The sequence below is a fragment of the Dermacentor albipictus genome, chromosome 3 (genome assembly GCF_038994185.2).
Source record: "Dermacentor albipictus isolate Rhodes 1998 colony chromosome 3, USDA_Dalb.pri_finalv2, whole genome shotgun sequence".
Classification (NCBI taxonomy): domain Eukaryota; kingdom Metazoa; phylum Arthropoda; class Arachnida; order Ixodida; family Ixodidae; genus Dermacentor; species Dermacentor albipictus.
In genome coordinates, this window is record NC_091823.1 from 143,586,034 (window position 1) to 143,605,583 (window position 19,550).

At 48.5% G+C, this 19,550-nt stretch overlaps 1 protein-coding gene and 1 long non-coding RNA gene across 3 annotated transcripts in view; both read right to left on the minus strand.

Annotated features, from left to right (window-relative positions):
• LOC135905326 (high-affinity choline transporter 1-like) overlaps nucleotides 1-18,214 on the minus strand; it is a 33,663-nt gene extending 15,449 nt beyond the window's left edge. The window contains exons 1-3 of one of the 2 annotated variants that reach the window (XM_065436358.2): nucleotides 17,854-18,214; nucleotides 15,631-15,738; nucleotides 5,374-5,529 (exon numbers count right to left, since the gene is read on the minus strand). In XM_065436358.2, coding sequence (XP_065292430.1) covers nucleotides 5,374-5,529; nucleotides 15,631-15,738; nucleotides 17,854-18,046 — 457 coding nt within the window. In that variant the 5' untranslated portion in view covers nucleotides 18,047-18,214. The remainder of the gene's footprint in view (nucleotides 1-5,373; nucleotides 5,530-15,630; nucleotides 15,739-17,853) is intronic. The other variant, XM_065436359.2, reaches the window with a different exon arrangement.
• On the minus strand, nucleotides 12,746-14,437 carry LOC135905363 (uncharacterized). The gene is made up of 3 exons (XR_010565393.2): nucleotides 14,167-14,437; nucleotides 13,229-13,340; nucleotides 12,746-13,017 (listed from the first exon to the last, which is right to left on the minus strand). It is a non-coding gene; the product is annotated as an uncharacterized lncRNA (long non-coding RNA).
• Nucleotides 18,215-19,550: the final 1,336 nt, after the last annotated feature.

Sequence of the window (19,550 nt, forward strand, 5' to 3'; positions counted from 1 at the left end):
AATCATGGGTTCGAGACACTGAAATATTTCTATCTCGGCTATTAATGAGCCGATTTGAAAGGAAAATTTGCGGCAGGACACGCAACAAGTTCCAGCGTTTAACTAAAGTTTGCTATGGGGCCTGGCGAGAGGCCCTTTAAAGGAAAGCGAGTCGCGTGACAAACTTCCTCGTCCTGCATTCCTACTCTAAGCCAACAAATGGCGTTTACTGCCTGACGCAAAGTGTTTGTCGAATACGTTTAGCCATAAACTTCACACCCAATACAAAAACTGAGCTAGAAATTTCCTGTGAAACCATTGAAAATCATTGTACCCATTCGCATTATGCTTCAAGTACATACTAGGGTGAATAAAAAACTATTTGCCCATATTTGTTATTAGCTAAAATATCGTACACACAGGTCATTGCAAATATGCGTACTAATAAATGCACCTTACAATATTTTTTCACATAGTTCCCCACACCGGTTCAGACATTTGTCCCGTCGCAGCACTAAATTCGAGATGCCCCTGTCGTCAGTCAGTGGCGCACGCGGCCTCCCCGAACTTTCATTGTCATGCAAGTCTTCTCGGCCCTAACTCACAACGCCACCACCTCACACTTCTCAAAGCGAGACAGTTTTCCCTATCCGTGAGTTGCACTGCCCTGTGGATCCTTGCTTCATAGAAAACAAATCACACTTCGCTGCTCGTACGCCGTGCAGGTGTGAAGTACAGCCGCCATCTACAACAACTGACAGCAGCGCCGCGCCACGGAGCAGCCAGCAGATAAGGCCGGGCCGGTTCAAGAAAGGTCCCCAGCTGAGAATGGATATGTTGACTTCGCATTTACAGCCGTAGTTTGGCTAAAAACAAATGATAGGGTGGCAGGGGAGGGGGCAAGGACTTTCTGATTCACCCTCGTATATCAAATTTGTTTAGATGCGATAACGAATGCTGTTTACAGACCTATGATATCCGTTTTTGTTACGGAGTTTTGATTTTGAAAACTTGGTACTTCTAGTAAGGTGAAAGCCTTAAGAGGCTTATGGGTCGAAAGATACATTCTTCATCGTAATCGAAAAAGTGACCGTGGGGCATCGGCACGAAAACTCAATGCCACCAAAATTGATGGTGCCATTCACGACCACTGGCGTGATCCGAACCCACTAACTTTAGTGTTAATTAAGGCCAAGGTAACTAAGGCAATCGCTCCATGGTCTTTAGTTGGAGTTGAACCTTTGGTGGGACCAAAATTCAATGGCACTAAAATTGATGTTGCCACTATTGGTGGTCGTACCGACGACCATTGGTAGGGGTCGAACCAGCGACTTTTGGTGTTAAGGCGAAGTAAGGCACAATTAGGGCACTCGAACCCATGACCTTTGGTGGCAGAAAACATATAATAGTAAGTAACAACGCATTAGTATGAGAATGTCAAGTAATTTAATGAATGTCTTGTGAGCGCGCCGGCTTTCGCCTTCATCCTCTTTAGCGTATGCTAGATTGACTCAATTTTTTTCTTTATTCCAGGCCCTAAATCAACCTTTGCTTCCTAGATTCATTAGAATTTACCTTTTTTCTCTCAAGTGGAACAAATCTCCTTCAGATCTGCCCAGGCTTCATCTCATATAGGCATTTCTACATTTTACATGTATCTGAACAAGTGGCATCGGAGTCTGCCTCGAGAGAGAGAGAGAGAGAGAAAACTTTTATTGTCAAGTTTTAGTGGAGCTTTCTTTCCCAGCGGTGTGGGCTAGCGTGGCGTCTGCTTTGCCGCGACGCTATCAGCCCATTCCGACAACCATATCTGGTCTTGCGGTTTGGAAGTTTTCGTTTTTTTCTCCCACTCGTCATGTGAGGGAGCTCGCCTAAAGAGTTCTCTCGGGGGAGGGTTCTTTTGTCATCGCCACAAGATGTGATCTTGGTCCGCAAAGGGACAGCTACAATGTTTGCAGTATGGTGGATATTCACCACCGGTCATTGCAGCTAGCCTTTTTGGACTAAGTACAGATGTAGTCTGTACTCTCCTGAGGTTAGTGGCCTGTATTCTTGTCAGTGTCTCGTGCGGGGATGGATATATTCGCCTGGATTCGCGGTAATAAACGGTCATTTCGTTGTAGGTGTGGATACCTTCATGTCAGTCAACCCCGTCGGGCAAGCCCACCTAACGGTTACTAGCTGCTCGGGCGGCTAGGTGGGCGGCCTCATTGCCAGGTTTGCCCGCATGAGCGGGTACCCACACCAACTTAAATTGATTGAGGTTTTTGTTCATTATTCTGAATGCTCGAGGGGAAATGAAACTTGAGGTGTAGTTACGAATCGCTGTTTTCGAGTCGGATATAATAATTCTCGTGCCCGGAATGGAGGTGCCCATGGCGATGGCAGCCTCTTCCGCCTCCACGATGGAAGATGTGTTTACCGTCGCACAGCTGATGGTGTGCCCGTCGCCATTAGTCTGCCTCGATCTAAAGTGCTTCGAACGTAGCTTCCGTTTGTTACGTCCCTTCGTTGTTAGTATTCTTAGTGGGATCTATAGTGTGTTCCAATTATGACCAGCATCGGGGACAGTCTACGTAGGCAGCTAAGGAGACAGCTGAGAAAGCTTTGAGGCCATTTAATCGAACAAGTTTCTAGCCGTATGGAAGACGCACGGAAGACGCTTCAGCGACGCGACGTCACCTCGCGGCGACAAGAACAAGTTAAGAAAAACATCCAATATTTCTGAATTTTAAGTATTTGCGCTTGCAAACCAACGAAAAACGCGATGTAGCTGACAATAAAGGGACACTAAAAGTTACTATGAAGTCAAATTAAAGTGATAAAGCAATGCTGTAGAACGTCTAAGGTGTCAATATAATTGCAAACAGAGCTTTAGTAACCGAGAAATTGAGGTAAATGCACGACACGATTTGAGACCCCCCCCCCCCCCCCGCGACATTCCGGTACTAGAGCGATGACGGAGGCGCTCCTCATCATAATTTATGTCACTAGTACTCAACTACTCGTAATAAAAAGATAATTTCATTAGGTTATTAGTCGGGGAAAGATGCTACTTGTCTACTTCTGTTCAATTCTAAGAATAACATTTTGACGGTACTCTTCAATAGTATGGGTGGTCGAAAGGTTTCGTTTTCGCTCGACTCTGCACGCTGTTAGATACGGGGCCGTTCCCTGAGCCTACTTCGACTTCCCCAGACCACATCGAATTGCACCACAGCTAATTAGGGAGCGCAAAAACACGGATGCCACATTCCTGAGGCACGACACGTGCAAACAAGTTGGCGGACCCCACTTCGTGTGCAGCCGGTGGAGCTATTCACTGCTTGACTCTTCCCGAAAGTGAGGGGAAGGGACTCTTCCATCCTGGCACTGTTGCGCGTAAAGTGGGTCCCGAGGCAAGAGAGCTGTGTTGCAGCGGAAAGGCCTGGCAGCGTCGCCCCCTGCCCTCTTTGAAGAGGGCATTTGCAAGCCAGCGAGACAATACCGCAGGGAGAGGAAAGCCCTCGGACAATTGGGGCCCAAGCGTCGTCCCCGTCCGCCCATCGTGACGACGCATTGCAAGCCAGCAAGGCAAGACCGCAGGGAGAAGTAAACCCTCGGACAAACACCCGAGCAGTGACTCTCTTCGCCGGGTGTGACTCCATCGCACGGGCGCCTACCATTGGCTGAAAATGGCGTCACCTGAGCGGGCTCTCCCATTGGCCGAACGTGACGTGTCATCCAGACACCGAAGGGCTTAAAAGACGAAGACCGGGAGCGTTCTTACAGGATACCTAGAGCATTCCCTCTCGAACTTCTTGCGACGGGCCGCAGCGTCCGAGTTGCTGCCGGCCCGTAATGACTTTAAGACTGTTCATTGACTCTCACTGTAAATAATGTAAATGAACCTCCCAAGTTTTTCATCCCAAAGTCCTCCTAAACTCCTATAACTGGTGGCAGCGGTGGTATCGCCTCCAAATGCATCAACTCTCGACTCTGCGCCGCGAGCGCTTCGGAGTTTCAGTTGTTTCGTTATCGCGTCGTGCTGCGCTGGTTCTGGTGGCTCGCGAAACTTGCATTTGGAACAAGCAGCGAGAATGCCACTTCCATGTGATGTCGTGGTATGCGCGAACGGCCCGCGGAACATGGCCAAGGGCAGTTGCAGCGTCGAATCCAACGTTGCTTATCACCGTGTGCCAACGAGTGAAGCTCTCCGATCAAAGTGGTTAAGTGCCGTACCTCTGTCACAGCGCGTTGGCAAAGAGCCAAAAAATCGCAATGTGTGCTCGCTGCACTTTCGTCCAGAGGATTACGAGTTCAACGCCGACTTACTGAAGTCGTGTGGAGTGTCTTTCAAAGCAATGCTTTCCCCTAGCGCTGCCCCGTCGGTCTTGCCTGCATTCTCCAAAGCGCAAGAACAACTGCAGGTCGAAGACGCGGCGGTGAGGGCGGCATTTGCTTTTCACAAAGCAAAAGCTACAAATGTGCGAATATGTACAGCTATGACCTACAGCTGCCCTCGTAGTAGCACGCAACGACGCCGGCAGCGCGAGCCCTCCCCAGTAGGTCACGTTCATCATTGCTTAAATCACTGAAGTCAAGCCCAGCATCGCGAGCCAATGTGTCGTTGTCAGGGTCGTCCATTGCAACGAGCGTCAAAGTTGGCGTCATAAAATAACTAACCAGCTTATCGTCGCGCGCTTTCCCGTCCGCTAGCCAACATAGTTTCGTTTTCGCGCTGCTGTGGGCTCCGTCTTGGCTCTGTTTCTGGCCGCGCGTTTGCATTTTGCGCAGAAAAGCCGTAGCGCCGTCTGCGGGCGCCGTTTTACTCACCGACGGAGCAACGTCACTATGAGACGATGACGTCAGCAATTCACGATCGGCGAGCGGGTGATTTTAACTGCGCTAGAGGTACGCGGACGCTTCAGGACGCATTTTCACTTCAAATAAGTCTCTTCGCATGAAACAAGCGTTTCGAGGTTTCCGGGATAGTATTTAAATAGTCCACTTTGAATTAATATTAACTTTTAATGTCCCTTTAAGGGCGCAGGGTGTAGCGTGTCTACGTTTTCTTGTGCACGGACAACCTTCCTGTCGGCTTTCCAAGCGTCCTGCTCAGACGATATATTGTTTCTACAGGAAAGTAGCCTGTCACATTTTTGACTTCGATACTGTTTTCGCGAAGCTGTCTACTTTGACGTCTTCGTGAAAAGTGAAAGGAGACTTAAGATGGCCGCTGTCCGCTTAGCCATCTACTTAGCTCTCCTCAGCGAGTATTGGAATACAGCCCAAATTTCCCAGGCCTGTACCATGTATATTTCTGCACAATGATGGCAAATAGAGCAAGTTGTAACTATTCTACGCAAGCATCCGCAAAGAGCGCTGTGACATCACCGACCGGCGCCATCTTACCGAGGGCGGCGAGGATGGCGGCAGACCAGAACACTTCGCCGCAAAGGGCCGGCAGGAAGAGCAAGCAGCCCATGCGGGCGCCGAAGTGCTGCTGGAAGGGGTCCAGCATTGTCTTGTAGCCGGCCTTCCTCATTTTCACCGCGAACAGGTATCCGCCTGCGCAGAGCATAAGGAGCGCCTGAAACGCAACGCGCTTCTTGCGCCATGTTGGTGCTTGTTCTTGCATGTGGGTTTCTCGGCAAAGCTGTCGTGTTCGAATTTTGAACCCTATTATACGCACCGATTCCCCGCAGTTAGCAAATCGAGGCTCTGGATTTCTTTGGCCGTAACTGATCTTTGAGGCATAAAAATCCATACATTTAATCATATTTACAATGTACTGTGTCACGGTAAATACGCAAGGAAGTGGGGAGCCGCCACGTGACCTCCGCCAAGCTTCTTGTTCAAGTTTCTACTGTTAGCCCCGAGAACGAATGACAGGGGCGCTGCGAGCGCCGCTCGTGTGACGTCAGGGCGAGCACTCGCGCTTGTCGTCTGCTACAGTTCGGGGGGTGTCCGGGCGCTTTCTGCAGTGTTTTCGTTGTTCGCTCTCGTTCCCTCTGGTTGTATACCTATGGCGGTCGTCTCAAATATATCTTTACGACGTCTTCGTTAGGGAAAATTTATTCAAAGAGCTTATTTCTTAGACGACAATACAGTTATCAAAGGCAACAATACACGTGCCAGCCGAAGGAGCGCAGACCTGCCCAGTGCGACTTTTTCATGCGTAGATCAACAACCCCAAAAACATAGCATATAACAATCCAGTTATGATACCATACCAGCTGCGGTGCAACAAAGATGTCACAAACGCTGGCTATACAAGACTTCTACAACTGCAGTACTCGAGTATAGTTTAGGCATTGCAACTGTATTTTAATCTGCTACCTGACGTTTGCTTACGACGAGTAGTTCATGGTAAAATATCCAATTTTTGCATTTCCTCACAGGAACGCTCGGCAGTAACACTAAGACTTAACACTGCAGTTTACATTATACCAGCCCAACTTGCTTGTTCAACTACTTCTCAAGATTAGGCGGTTCTTCAAGTGTTTAATGGCTGTAATTTGAAATAAACCTTATTGAGGCTTACAGATGTTTGCAGAATACGAAAAGGAATGTACCAATATATACTCCTTTTACCGTGCTACACGTTCAATTTACTTGAGCAATTTACTGGTGTTTGTTGCTTGAGGAATATACATGACGAATCTCTTTGGCGATTTGACACAGGCCGCTCGGCCCAAGTTTTTTAGTGAAATATGACTTTTGGACTGCAAGGTCGCAGCCAGAAGCCAACCCGTATTTCATTAGTAGTACGGGACACATTGAAGATACAATTCCCCGGTGGAGGGTCAAAAATCAAGTGAAATATGTAAGGCTTGTACCTTCCTTACGAAGGTTTGCGAGGTTCTCTTTCAAGTACTGACGAGGCGAATCGTTCACCGATTGTAGAGTTAAACAACGCTGGATCTAGACATGGTGAAGCAGATGGTGCTTGAATTTTCCTTTTCTAGGCAGCCTAGGTTGCGCTGCAAAATTCGAGTATAGTTTGGGCATTGCAAATGACGCTGTAAAAAACTGCTTTATGGTTTCAATTCGAACTTGTACGACACTGATGGGTTTCGCGAACAATGCGTGCCTCGCCATAAGTACACTCGGTTGCTAACGTTGTTCGAGGTCTGCGCCATATTGTCGATAAAGGCTACTGAGGGCCTCCATGAAACATTTCCTCGCTTGCTATTGATTGGCTCTCGACCTTAACCACGAAACATTTCTTTCAAGTGACTGCTGCTATGGTATTTATGAATTAACTATGTAAATTAATCTACATAACACGCTTTCGGGTTAGCAGCCATGGGAATTTCGTTTTATGGGGGCTTGTGTCAGAGAGCGGTGAAAGTAGTGGCAAACTTTTTCATACGAAATGTGCGCCTAACTCTTTCTTTTACGCATTAATATGTGCCCATTTTTTACTAGAACAACTCACCAGAGTAATAAGAATCATGATGAGAGCTCCGCAGGGCAATGTGTTTCTAACACGAACAACACGTCGACACCACAAACCACGATTTTTCTTCCATGTAAAATGTCTCTTATAAGTAAGTACTAAGGGAATGTTACATATTTAGCGAAGCATCGTACACAACTTCGCGTATTGAATTTGCAGACATTCTTTTCTTACGCAAAATTCGTGGACAGACACGGCGCATATATGCATTCCAAAATCAGTAGAACACTTCAATGCTACATAGTTTGCGATATCCGAGCCGCAAGCTTTTTCCACTCGTACGCTTTTGAAGAAGGAACAGTGGTTCAGGCATGGCAGCAGAAAGAAGCCGACATACCCGTCAATAACTATGGCTCGAGCCACCCATACCCCAGCACACACGAAGGCAACGAGCGCGCGCGGCCGCCGAGTGAGCCGGAGGGCAGGAGCGAGCGGCGTCCTCGCCGTGACATCACTCGCGAGAGGGCGCCACTCCAAATTCTCGCCGCTAATGGCAACCACGAAAAGTTCAGGGCCGCGGTGACAGGTCTTTCCCTGCTTCTTTATACCTCCTTGTTCAAGTCGGTAGTGTTGCATAGAAAAATATCCTTTTATCATTAAAAAATGCGACAAGTGCACGTCCCATCGTGCGCGTGCGTGTTAAGCGCGGGCTACATGGAGCAAATTTTCACGGCGAACGCGGCGCGGCGGCACGACGTCGAAGATTCGCTGCATAGCAATGGGGCTCTTGCATTGCCCAGGGGGCGCTGCGAAAAAGGTGCTAAAAAGCGCCCTCTGTGCAAAAATGGGTCGTACCAAGCTCGGTCGTCTGCTTCGGAAAGCACGTTTACAATATGGACCCGCCGCTTTCGGTTGTGTTGTTTCACGGCCTGCAGCGAATATCGGGCGCCGAAGATTTTTTCAGGGGTGGCACGCTGCGTAAAGGCAAGAAATTATGCAGTGCCGAATACGTGTACGCCGTTCAAGAATTAGGCGGCGAAGTTTTAGCACCGTGTCAATCGCAAGTGAAGCGAGTCGCGTACGAAGTGGAACTTCAGGTAAGGTTTGCACGCCAGCTGCTAGATTCAGGCGCTCAAACGCGAGGAAATGCTTGTTATAAATGAATCCACAGCAGCGATAAGCAGGCATCATGTGTACAGAACTGCTCGAGCACACGACGGTACGTGCCGCGATGTACGAACTGCTCGAGCGCACGATCGTACGCGCCGCGACGGCAGTGGTCTTTCGACATGCCGCGAAACGGTGGGCCTCCTGCATTCTTTGTTGACTGCATGCCGCTAAAGAAGTAGTTATGCCTGCGTTGTAGTAGCGGCCATCTGTTCCTTTTAGTAACTGGTAATAACTGATGCAATGCATATGAGCTCGCACGTAGTACGTACGTGCGAATCGCGCTGCAGCGCGAGCTCGTACGCCGCTCGCTTGATGTAGGTTTTAATGACAGCGCTCGAACATCGATGTGCTGCAATCAATACTGCCTTGCTGCGTTGCCTCAACGTGCTGGCTTGAGATCAAGGATGAGCGCATTTAACTCTCTTAACCTGTGCTGCTCGTAGTGGAGTAGTGAATTGTCATCGAATGAGCCCGACCATTTGTGCTCATTTGCACACAACTGGTCACTTCACCACTTCGCATCGGTCGAATTGTTAATTGTCGCTGTGGCCGGGTCTCGAATCGTGAATTACCAGCCATGCCTGCTGCTATGTCGGTCTGCTGTCGGGACTGTAGGTGCAAAATACCGAACATTAGAACGCAGATAATCAAGCAAGCTTCAAGACAGGCGAAGCAGTCAGCATGGCGCGAAGTTTCGCTTACTCAGCGCGACGAACTGCAGCTATGCAGCGCGCCCGACGCTCCACTTCGTGAGGCCTTGAAGGAAAACGGCAGAATATGATGTTGGGATTCAGGCCTTCTTGTTCATGGCATCCCACGACGCAGAAGTAATGACGGTGACGCCTTCTCGAGGCTGGGCTAGGTCTCCGGATCGGCGCTACCGATTCCGTCTGCTCCCAGCATTGCGTCCCACGGCACACAGAGAGCCCGTTTTCGTTAAACTATAGGCTGCGGCGAGCTCGCAGCGTGGTTGACATGGTCTGCGAGAAGTGACGAGCCTTTTCGCACTCGCAACAGGGCAGAAATAAGTGCGAATCGACGCAAAACTCGGCCTAGAAATGTCCTTCGCCACAGCCAGGGCTCAATACAACCCAAGCTGGTACGACCCAGTAGCGCCGCCACCAGGCGCCGCTACTATACCTCAAACTCCAGCGCAAGACGCCCATACCATAGAATAAAGAACAACTTTAGAGAAGGGAAACTGTACCTTCCACAGTGGTTCGAAAATAAGAAGCGGCAGCGCATGGAACTTAGTGGGGAACCCGACAGATGGCGCTACTTAAACATGAAGCGGAAATGCTTTTTTTTTAGTACACTATTCAATATGGCCGCTTTACACCGGTGCCGTACGCTGGGTACGCGCCGTGTTCGCCTCGCTGGCTTTGCGGCATGCCTCAGCTGCCGCGTTTTAATGGCCAGGAGACTAAAGAGCCTCTACTGACGCCCATACAAACAAGCCACAAGTGAGTGAACAGGACGTGCGACTTTATTGGCAGAATAAAACCAGTGCACCTTCTCATACAAGATCAGAAATAAAATTTGCATGTCGAGATGCGCTGAAACCATTAACGCGAGCTCGTAAACTGCTCACTTTCGTCGCCGCACATGGCAATCTGGTAACGAGCGACAATCAGTAGCGCAAGCAAATTGGGCAGTGCACCACCTATTTGCATTGACAGTCGCCGTAACTTGCATTGCGAAGCAATCCGGTGACGCAAGGCATCTGCTGCCGCAACCAACACAGCGACATGGACTAAACGGCATTTTAGCGTTCCCGCCTTTCCAACCTGCACGTTTCTTTTTGTTCTTTCGGGGGCCGCTAATGTGTAACTCATAGTTGGTGCGCCACATTCTCCATGTGGGCATCACCATTTTGCAGCCACTTTTGCAGGCCTTTCCACCCATGTGGCTATTAACTTCGGACCATGTAATAACGTGTGCTGTCTCCGTTCACGCCACATCACGGCCGATGAAGGCCCACAAGCATACTTGGCCGGCGGCTGCAGCAAGAAATGTCGAATGGGGAGAGCACCAATTACGGTGCATGTAAATTGGGAGTCTTTGTCGCTGTGTGGACTGCAGGAGCAGATGGTTACCTCGGGACACTGTTGCCCATGCAGCTAACCAGGTCGCCACATCGAAGAAACATAACACGGCGACCATTATCAAATTAGACTCTGCATTCAATCACCGCATAAGGTTCAGGCAATACACTGTACATTGGCTAAGATCCACATGACAACAGTGGGCATTCACGCACTACAAGTTGCATACAGCACATTCAGCTATCCGACTTCAGGCACAGTGCTTGCCTACGTCGCACATGGTCGTCTAGTAACGAGTGACAACCAGTAGCACAAGCAGATTGGACAGTGCCCCACCTGTTTGCAATGACAGTCACCGTAACTTGCACTGCGAATCAATCGGGTGACGCAGGCACCTGCTGCCATAGCCAACACAGCGACATGAACTACCTGGCATCCTAGTGTTACCTCCTTTCCTACATGCACGTTTCTTTTTGTTCTTTCAGTGGCCACTAATGTGTCGCTCACACTTGGTGCCCCACCTGCTCTCAATATCGATGTGGTCTGTTTTGTGGTAATCGCCAATTCGCAGCCACTTTTGCAGGCCTTTCCACCCATGTGGATATCAACTTCATACACTTCAAACCATGTAATCATGTATGATAGTCTCTGTTCACGCCAAATCATGTACAAAGAAGGCCACAAGCACACTTTACCCATGGCTGCAGCAGGAAAGGACAAACAGGGAGCACCAATCACAGTACATGTAAACAAGGAGTTCGTGTCACTGTGTGGACTGCAGGAGCAGGTGCTTACCTCGAGAGGCTGTTGGCCAATACAACTAAACAGGCTGCCACATCCCAGAAATGTAACACGGCAACCATGACCAAGTGGGACAACATTGAAACAAGATTATGTAATCAAATCACTTCAGCATACTCTAACATAACGCTCAATCTATACATTGGCACTATGCATTGGCTGCGATCTACATGACAACAGTGAGCATACACGCACATGGGCTGCTTGCGGCACATTCAACCGTCCGACTGTAGGCATAGCGCTTGCCTTCGTCGCCCACTGCAGTCTGGTAACAAGCAACAACCAGCAGCACAAGCAGATTGGACAGTGTGTCCCACGTGTTTGCACCGACAGTCGGCGTTGAATGTGAGCAACTTGCATCGCGAAACAATCGGGTGACGCAAGCATCTGCTGCCACAGCCAACAGCGACATGGAGTGCCCGGCATATTAGCGTTACCGCCTTTCCAACCTGCATGTTTCTTTTTGTTCTATTGCATGCCACTAATGTGTAACTCACACTTGGTCCACCACATTCTCTATATATGGACATGGTCGGTTTTGTGGACATAACTATTTTGCAGGCCTTTCCACAAATGTGGATATCAACTTCATACACTTAGAACCATGTAATTATGTACGGGAGTCTCCGTTGATGCCAAATCATGGCTGAGGAAGGCCACAAGCAAAATTTGCACACGGCAGCAGCAGGAAAGGACGGAACGGGGAGCACCAACCACGGTGCGTGTAAATTCGCAGTCTATGTCAATGTGCAGACTGTAGGAGCAGGTGCTTGCCTCGAGAGACTGTTTCCCAATGCAACTGACCAGGCTCCCACATATGAGAAACGTAACACGGTGACAAGTACCAAGTCGCACAGCGCCGAAACCATATTCTGCAATAAATCTCTTCAATGTAGCTTGCACAAAAACACAGGCTGTCGAGCAAGAATAGCAATCCTGAATGAGACTAGGAATTCAATATGGGAATGAGAAAGCTTGCATTCAAGAAAGAAGCCACTCTACCTTGCAAGCATTGAAAGCCAAAAACATTAACAAAAGTTAAATGCTACATAGCATACAGTGTAAAGGTTAATGCAAGACACACGCCAATGCCACATCAGCTATTTCAGGAGAGGAACTGCACATGGCAACATACACTAGAAAGAACTGCTACACATATGTTATGCTACTAGACAGTGACTGGCATTAAGTATGAGCAAAGAATCGGTTGACCTTTAATGTTTGTATGAGGAATAGGAATGATCTCTAACAAAAGTGTGGAATGAAGAAGCGTGCATTCATTGAAACAAAATTATACTTGGCAAGAATTGGCAAGGCCAGGGAGCTCCATAAGGAAGGGCGAGCTGACAGAACACTCTTAGCCAGCGTCGTCTGTGCTTGTTCAGAGGTTGCAGGTACATCTGAAGACAAATACTTTTTGTTGTTGAGGTACCTGGATGACTCGGCCAATATCCGTGCTGGTGGAATGATGGCGTAGGCTCTTTTCACTCTTGAAACAGTCGTCCGTAGACTTGATATCTCATCCAAATAATTCTGGAATGGCTTCTTTGTTCGTGGTCTTGTGAATTCAGCTCCAGCCCCTTCCTGTTGGTGTAGATGGGGGCTCCCGTGATGACCAAGATGTACTTGGCACAGACTCTGTTGGGGCAGAACAATGGCACATGAGATACAGCAAAGATTATCCAAACTCATGTAGTGTTTTCTTTTATGTTCGAACTAATTATGCTGAACTGTAAACATGAACAAATGTTCATATCGTCTGCTACAAAGAAATGACATGTATCTCAAGACTAGGAAGCCAATACAGCATATATCAGGCATATTTATTTCTGAACCAGGTGTTGTTTACCTTGTAGTAGCAGCCAAAGTCCACACAATGACCTTGTTGTAGCAGGCAGCAGCTTCTGTTTAGTGCATGGAGTGTGTTGCTTTATACTGGTGCCATCCTCATTACTGCATGTCTGGAACAGAAATTTTGACTGCATCAGAAATTGAATAAGCACAATTTTGCAATATAAAATGCGAAAAGGTGCGACATATACAATGCAACGGTTTGTGACGACAGAACACATGCAAGTGTACACTGTTTGTTCTAGGGCGCTTAAGCAGCATAGTAAATAAATATGGTTACTCCCCGTAAAATCGATGTCTGCGTAACTACAATGCATGTCAACAGCTTAAGTATTATTAAGATCACAAATAAGAACATTTGTGCGCTCGGTTATACACTAGAAGAGATCACACTGCTGATTTCACAAGCAAATAGATGAAAGACGTGAAGCTATTAGAATTGATGCATTCTTTTTGTGCATGAACGTGATGGACAGCTTCACAACTGCAAAAATAGATGTCCTGAGGTAAGCCAAACTGAACAGCAAGAACATTTGGAACCAACAGGTACTAAATATGGGTGAAGTATCATGTGTGCAACTGTTTAATACATTAAATTCAAGCTTCAGTTTATCAAAAGGTTATTCGGTTCTGTGAACGAAAGAAGTTGCCGGCGGACTCGAAAAAAAATATATATATTGATAAGGCAACTCAGTCACTTATGGCTACGGCTAAAACGAGATGAAAAATGTGACGCGCGTTCCGATATCGTTTCTCTTTCGTGAATGTGTGCATAATGATGGCCTCGCAACTGAAAGTTTATTTCAGAAACAGCAACGGAGGGTCCCGACTGCCCTTATGTAATGCAGCATCTAGTTCGTTAACTTACCTCCGCCTGTAAGTTAACGAGACGAATAAATTACATAGCGATTGAAGCAGTGATGTTAAACGACTCACCGGTATTGCTGTCCCCAGTCGCAGCAGGACCCGGCTCCCATTTCGATGCAGACGTGTTCCACATGGCTCACGACTGAAACCTAGCTTTCAGGCTTACACCCCAAGTTAAATAACGCGAGATATCGAAGCGCAATAAACTGGTGTTAGCACAAATTAACCAACCAATGTACGAATTAAGGAATCCGTACCTGCCGTGCACGCGAATATACCGGTAAAAATTTTAAATCCAGGCCAGAGGTCACGTGGGAGGTCGATGATGCTGAACGCTATTTTGCGTTTAAAATGACAAAAAACAACAAAGTTGGTAATGAAAAGTACAATGTAAAATTAGGAATCATACTTTTGTAGTCTTTATCATGCAATAAAAACGCTTCGTTTACTGTTGAAGAAAGTTTGAAGGTTAAAATTGCGCTTACTACGGCGCCTCTAGCGGGAGATAATGCGCTCAACGGGGAACCTTTTTAATTGGCGTACTATGCCTGTTTCTTTAGCAGCGCCGCGCGGTCGATTTTTTCGCCCTCTGTGGCCATTTGTTGAACTTGAGAGTGTGCCACCCCTGGCAATACATGAGGCGAACAGCGGGCGGACGCCGCCGCGGGTTCGCCGTGTTGGCGCCAGTGTTATCAGACTTAGCATATGCGTTGTGGTAAACAATGAAACGAATATAAGCGCGTTTTAAGGTGGCATATACCGCTTTTATAACTGAACAAAATGCGTATAAACAGTAATACGAAATGATCCAATATTTTATTGCGTTTTAACTTTCTTTTGCGTAATGCAATGCACGGACGGCGCGTTCATTGTTTTATCAGCCAACATTGTGCAGTGTTGTTGCCGTTGTTCGTCGAAGCCTGCTGAAAGCGAGTGCGAGTGTTGTCAAATTTGTCAAATAGGGCCTAGGCGCCACTTCTACCGCTTCTCCGCATTCCTGCGAGTTCATCTTTTGCTTGGCGCAGACATCAACACTAGCGCAGGCAGCAACGTGGTTGCAGAAGACGAGAAAAGACCCGCGCGCGAAAGACCAGCATGCCTAGCGACCGGAACTGGCGCCTCCCGATTGGCTGTCGTCCGCCGCTGCGCGCTCGACGCTTCCGGCGGCCCGACGAAAATATTTGGACAGGCAGGTCGTCGGCGGCCGTCAAATTTTTGGACGCCGGCCGTCGGGCGTTCGCCGCCCGACGAAGTTCGCCGCTCGGACGCCGGTTATTCGCTCCATGTATTCCGGGCTTTAAGTGTATCTTTATGCGTCTATATGCGCTCGTGATTATGTTGTGCGCGTCTACATCTGCACGTATGCGATCTTGTGTGAATACCTACAGTAGTGAACAAATTATATTTTGCATTTGATATTTTGCGAACAACGTACTTGTGTCACTATTCATGCGCCAATCTTAAAACTGACGTGACGATGGAGCCTCGATTGCGCCCTGCTGCAGACCGACCTACCCGATCAGCTTAACTCACCGATGAGCAGACTGATGGCGTATCCGAAGGGAGCCTGGCACCAGGCGAGCCCGCTGAGGTAGACCACTTCAGCGGTACCGTTGATATAACCGCCTCCAACCCAGGTCGCTGAAGAGACGAGAAAGGCTCAACTGTCATAACCCATGGCATGCCAACACTGCAGGTGTGCGGTCACATTATACCGTATACCACTTTTGAAGCTTATCAGCCCGGCACCTCTTTCTCTCTATACGGAAACAGGCCATTGAAATTTCAGTTCCACACGAAGGGCGATGCACTGACAGCGATACCAAGCGTTGTGCTTTCACTGCTCGGACACTGCACGCACTACGTGACGCGGGTGCTACGTGTTAGCAAGACGTAGCACGCATGACAACTGCTGCTGGGCAGAATGGAATAGCACCCTAACGTTAGCCTGACTTTTACTGTCTGTTCCGCTCGGACCAGTGCATGCATACAGCAGCATGCACCGCAGGAATGATGCAGTGCACTTATATAGCTGCGTGCGCAGACAAGGTTCATGCCAGCAGTGGAAGGCAAAACGATCTACCCTGGCTTGAAAAGCTCGAACCGATTGAGCCGCTTGAAGATAGCATTGATGGTGGGTCCACTTTGTCGTTTTTGCAGCCAAACCCACTCCAGCGCGTTTCACTGCAAAAATGACAAAATGGACGCACCATCAATGTTCAGCCCTCAAAACCCCTCTAACCCTCCCCGCGCAAGCTTCGAATGAGCCGTCCGTGCGTCTCGAGCATCCATTTCTATGACAAGTGAGCCACTTAATATATGGTGGGCCCCCGGAACGCGAGCCTAAATTAGCAAATCTTCTCGCTTCCCATATAAGAACTGTGTGCAATCAAATTAAGCGGTTGCACTTGCAGGTGCTGTGGCCATCTAGATTGGCCAGCGCCTGTTCTAAAGTATTGCACTAGCCTATAAGAACCATTTACCTTGTGAATACGCGTCCTCGTAGTAGACAGTGATCACTACGTCTAAGCACAGTAACATAATTTATCGGCTCGTTCCATCGAGTAGCATTCGCAGCGCCGCCTTATCCGGCAGTGCCAGCCGCAGTACAATACTTTACACCACATGCCATTGACAGTCCTTGTTTATAGTATATGTGAGTGGTTGAAGCAAGTAAGATCTTCTGAGGCCAGCTCTGCAAACTAACACGCCAGCTGAGAACACCAATTAAGGACCCCAGCAAAGCGCCAAGAGAAGGAATGTCACTGCGTCTTAGCAATGAAACTAACTATGCATATGCTGTTCAGGTAAAGCATTTCTAAAAAAAATTGCGAAACCATCGCAGAAGTGCCAAGAGCTGCGGAAGTAAAACTAATTCTCCCTGGAATCACTGAGTGGCACGGAAATTGTTCCTCACTCTTTTGGCCTTCAGTGCATAAATGGAATTCTAACAGGAGTTCATCTGTAACGTTTGTAGATTTCACACAATAATTAATGTCACCAGGTTTACTTTTACGGTACCGGGCGCTCTGAAATTGCCTCTGTGAAGAACTGACCACGCCGCCGTCTCATTGTGATTTGGAACACTATGGTATCATATGTCTTTTCAAGCATATCAAACAATCGCAATGTTGCTATAGACGACATGGTTTCTCTTACTATGAGCAAAACAACCATCGCTAATCCGAGCACCCCGGCCAGGACTGATTTCTTAACACCGCCACCATGTGTGCCATATCTGCTCTTTCGTTCTCAATGTTAGGGGTGCGATATTATAATGGTCCGGAAAGCGGGCCGTTTTAGTCGTGTGATTGGTCAGAATGGCGCTTTTGCTGACCAGACATGCGAGGGCAAGCGAACCGTTCATTCTCTGAACCGTTGGAAGATTGCGCCCCTGGGGTATGTGTCTACCTAGTGGACATGTTCGGTTTTTTCGCTTCTGAAGTGCTGATTGGCTGGGGGTGCCTGTCTCCTTCTGAGGCATACCCCAGGCCAGCCAATCAGAACTTCAGCGCTCGCACAGGTCACCTCATTCAAGTTCTACCACGGTTTCACTATTGAGAAGCGCTTTGCTGGGAAGTGTTTTCAGAAACACGCACTTCTTGGCGCCACCTTAAAGTAGTGCTTGCCGCGTACCTCCAACAATTATCGTAATTATAGACTTGGGGCTTCTGCGCGTGTGCCGCAGGCGCCAGCAGACGGAGACACTGAAATTGACACACGATTAAAATTTACTGGCATCTCAGCGGCGCTTACCGGTCATAGTAAAGACGCCGATGAACAGCCCGATGTTTCTGCCGGCGAGCATGATGTTGGATTGTTCGCCCATGCTCATTGATAAAGTGCTTCGACGCGGCGCATCGTTCTTGCGGCCGGCCCAGATGCCCACCACCAGGATGATCAAGTAGAAGAATACGATGGCCACCAGGCCCGGTACGTTGATCGCCATCTCGCTTCGGTTTCACGGTGACGGACAGTCTCTCGGGGACAGGCAGGGGCACCGGTGGAGGAGCGGCTGAGTGCGTGACCTGCGAGCTCGACGGTCAAAAATAATTATGGCGGTCGCTGCGTTCTGCTCCTCGCCGTCGTCTTCGTCCGCTAGCGTGCTTGAGCGCAGAGCTCGTGCCTCGTGTGACGCCTTGTCCTCTTCGCCCTTGAGTAAGTTTCAAGCGCAGCACATTCCCAGGAGCCATGAAAAGCAAAAAATAATTTCCTCGCTAAATTCTTAAAATGCTATGTTGTGGTACCTTTTCCTTTGATATTAGGAAACGTTTACATCAGTGTTTCTTTTTTTTAGATTTGAGTAATTATACTTCTAAGCCTACCCGATTGTTCGTCACTCCCAATACTGATTGTAAGCATCATACGAGGGCGAATCAGGAAGCTCTTGCCCTTATTTTTTTACCGATGTTACGACTGTAAATGCGAACTCAACGTATCTATTCCCAGCGGTGGACCTTTCTTGGGCCGGGCACGCCTTATCTGCAGGAAGTGCCACGGCACGGCGCTGCTGTCTGTTGTTGAAGTGCGGAAATGCGGTTTTGTTTGAAATCAGGGGTACAATCAGGACTCCATGTGAACCAAAGGTCATTGGGTCACCTCGCATTGGGTGCTCATGGGAAGACTACAAATAAAGTTGTGCAGGTTGATATGGGCTGGACTTGATGCTTCCGTTGAAGTGCTTCTGGAAGATCAACGTTACCTACGAGTCTCACAGGGCGATTCCTTTCGCAGTCCATTAGGATGGGCTGAGTGGTCGCCGGATTTTTGCTGCAGCATGCACATGCCTCATCTATTTCCGAATATATGCCCCGGCATGTTTTGGTCCTTAGGCAACCGGCTCAAGCCTCAAATAGCAAGGCACTGCCCTTTGTGTTATAGTACAGATTTTCTCATCTTATTCATTTCTTCTCATTTTTGTGCAAATATTCTGTGTTCCCACAGCGAGTTCATCGAACGTCTTGTCCAACATGCCCACATTGTGGCGCCGCTTGTACATTAGATAACATGCTCTGGCGGTGCCCCTCACTACAGAGTCCTCAATACACGACCGAAGAGGAATGGAAAAAGCAGTCCCCTACCTCGGAATTTGGGTTCCCGGTGGTGCACACAACTTCATGCATCTGGTCGATGCACTTTCATTAAGGTGCGACTCAAAAATCCGGCAGTTCAAAGAAAAAACACGGAACAGGTGAGATGCGTCCGCCGCTGGGCCTAACCTCGACTTCGGCCTTGGCCGGGGGAGCGGTAGGTCCAACCCGAGCCTCGGTGAAACCGCCAGCGGAAAATCGAGCCATCGGTGGTTACGCAAGTGAGCATTGACCTACGATGATTACCGCTATGCGTGTAGAGGTGGACGGCATCGAAATGTCGCCGGACCAGTGCACAAGATCGGAAGGCTGGAAAACTGCCGATGAGAGAGTCAGGCACAAAGGTATCGGCAAGATAGGCCT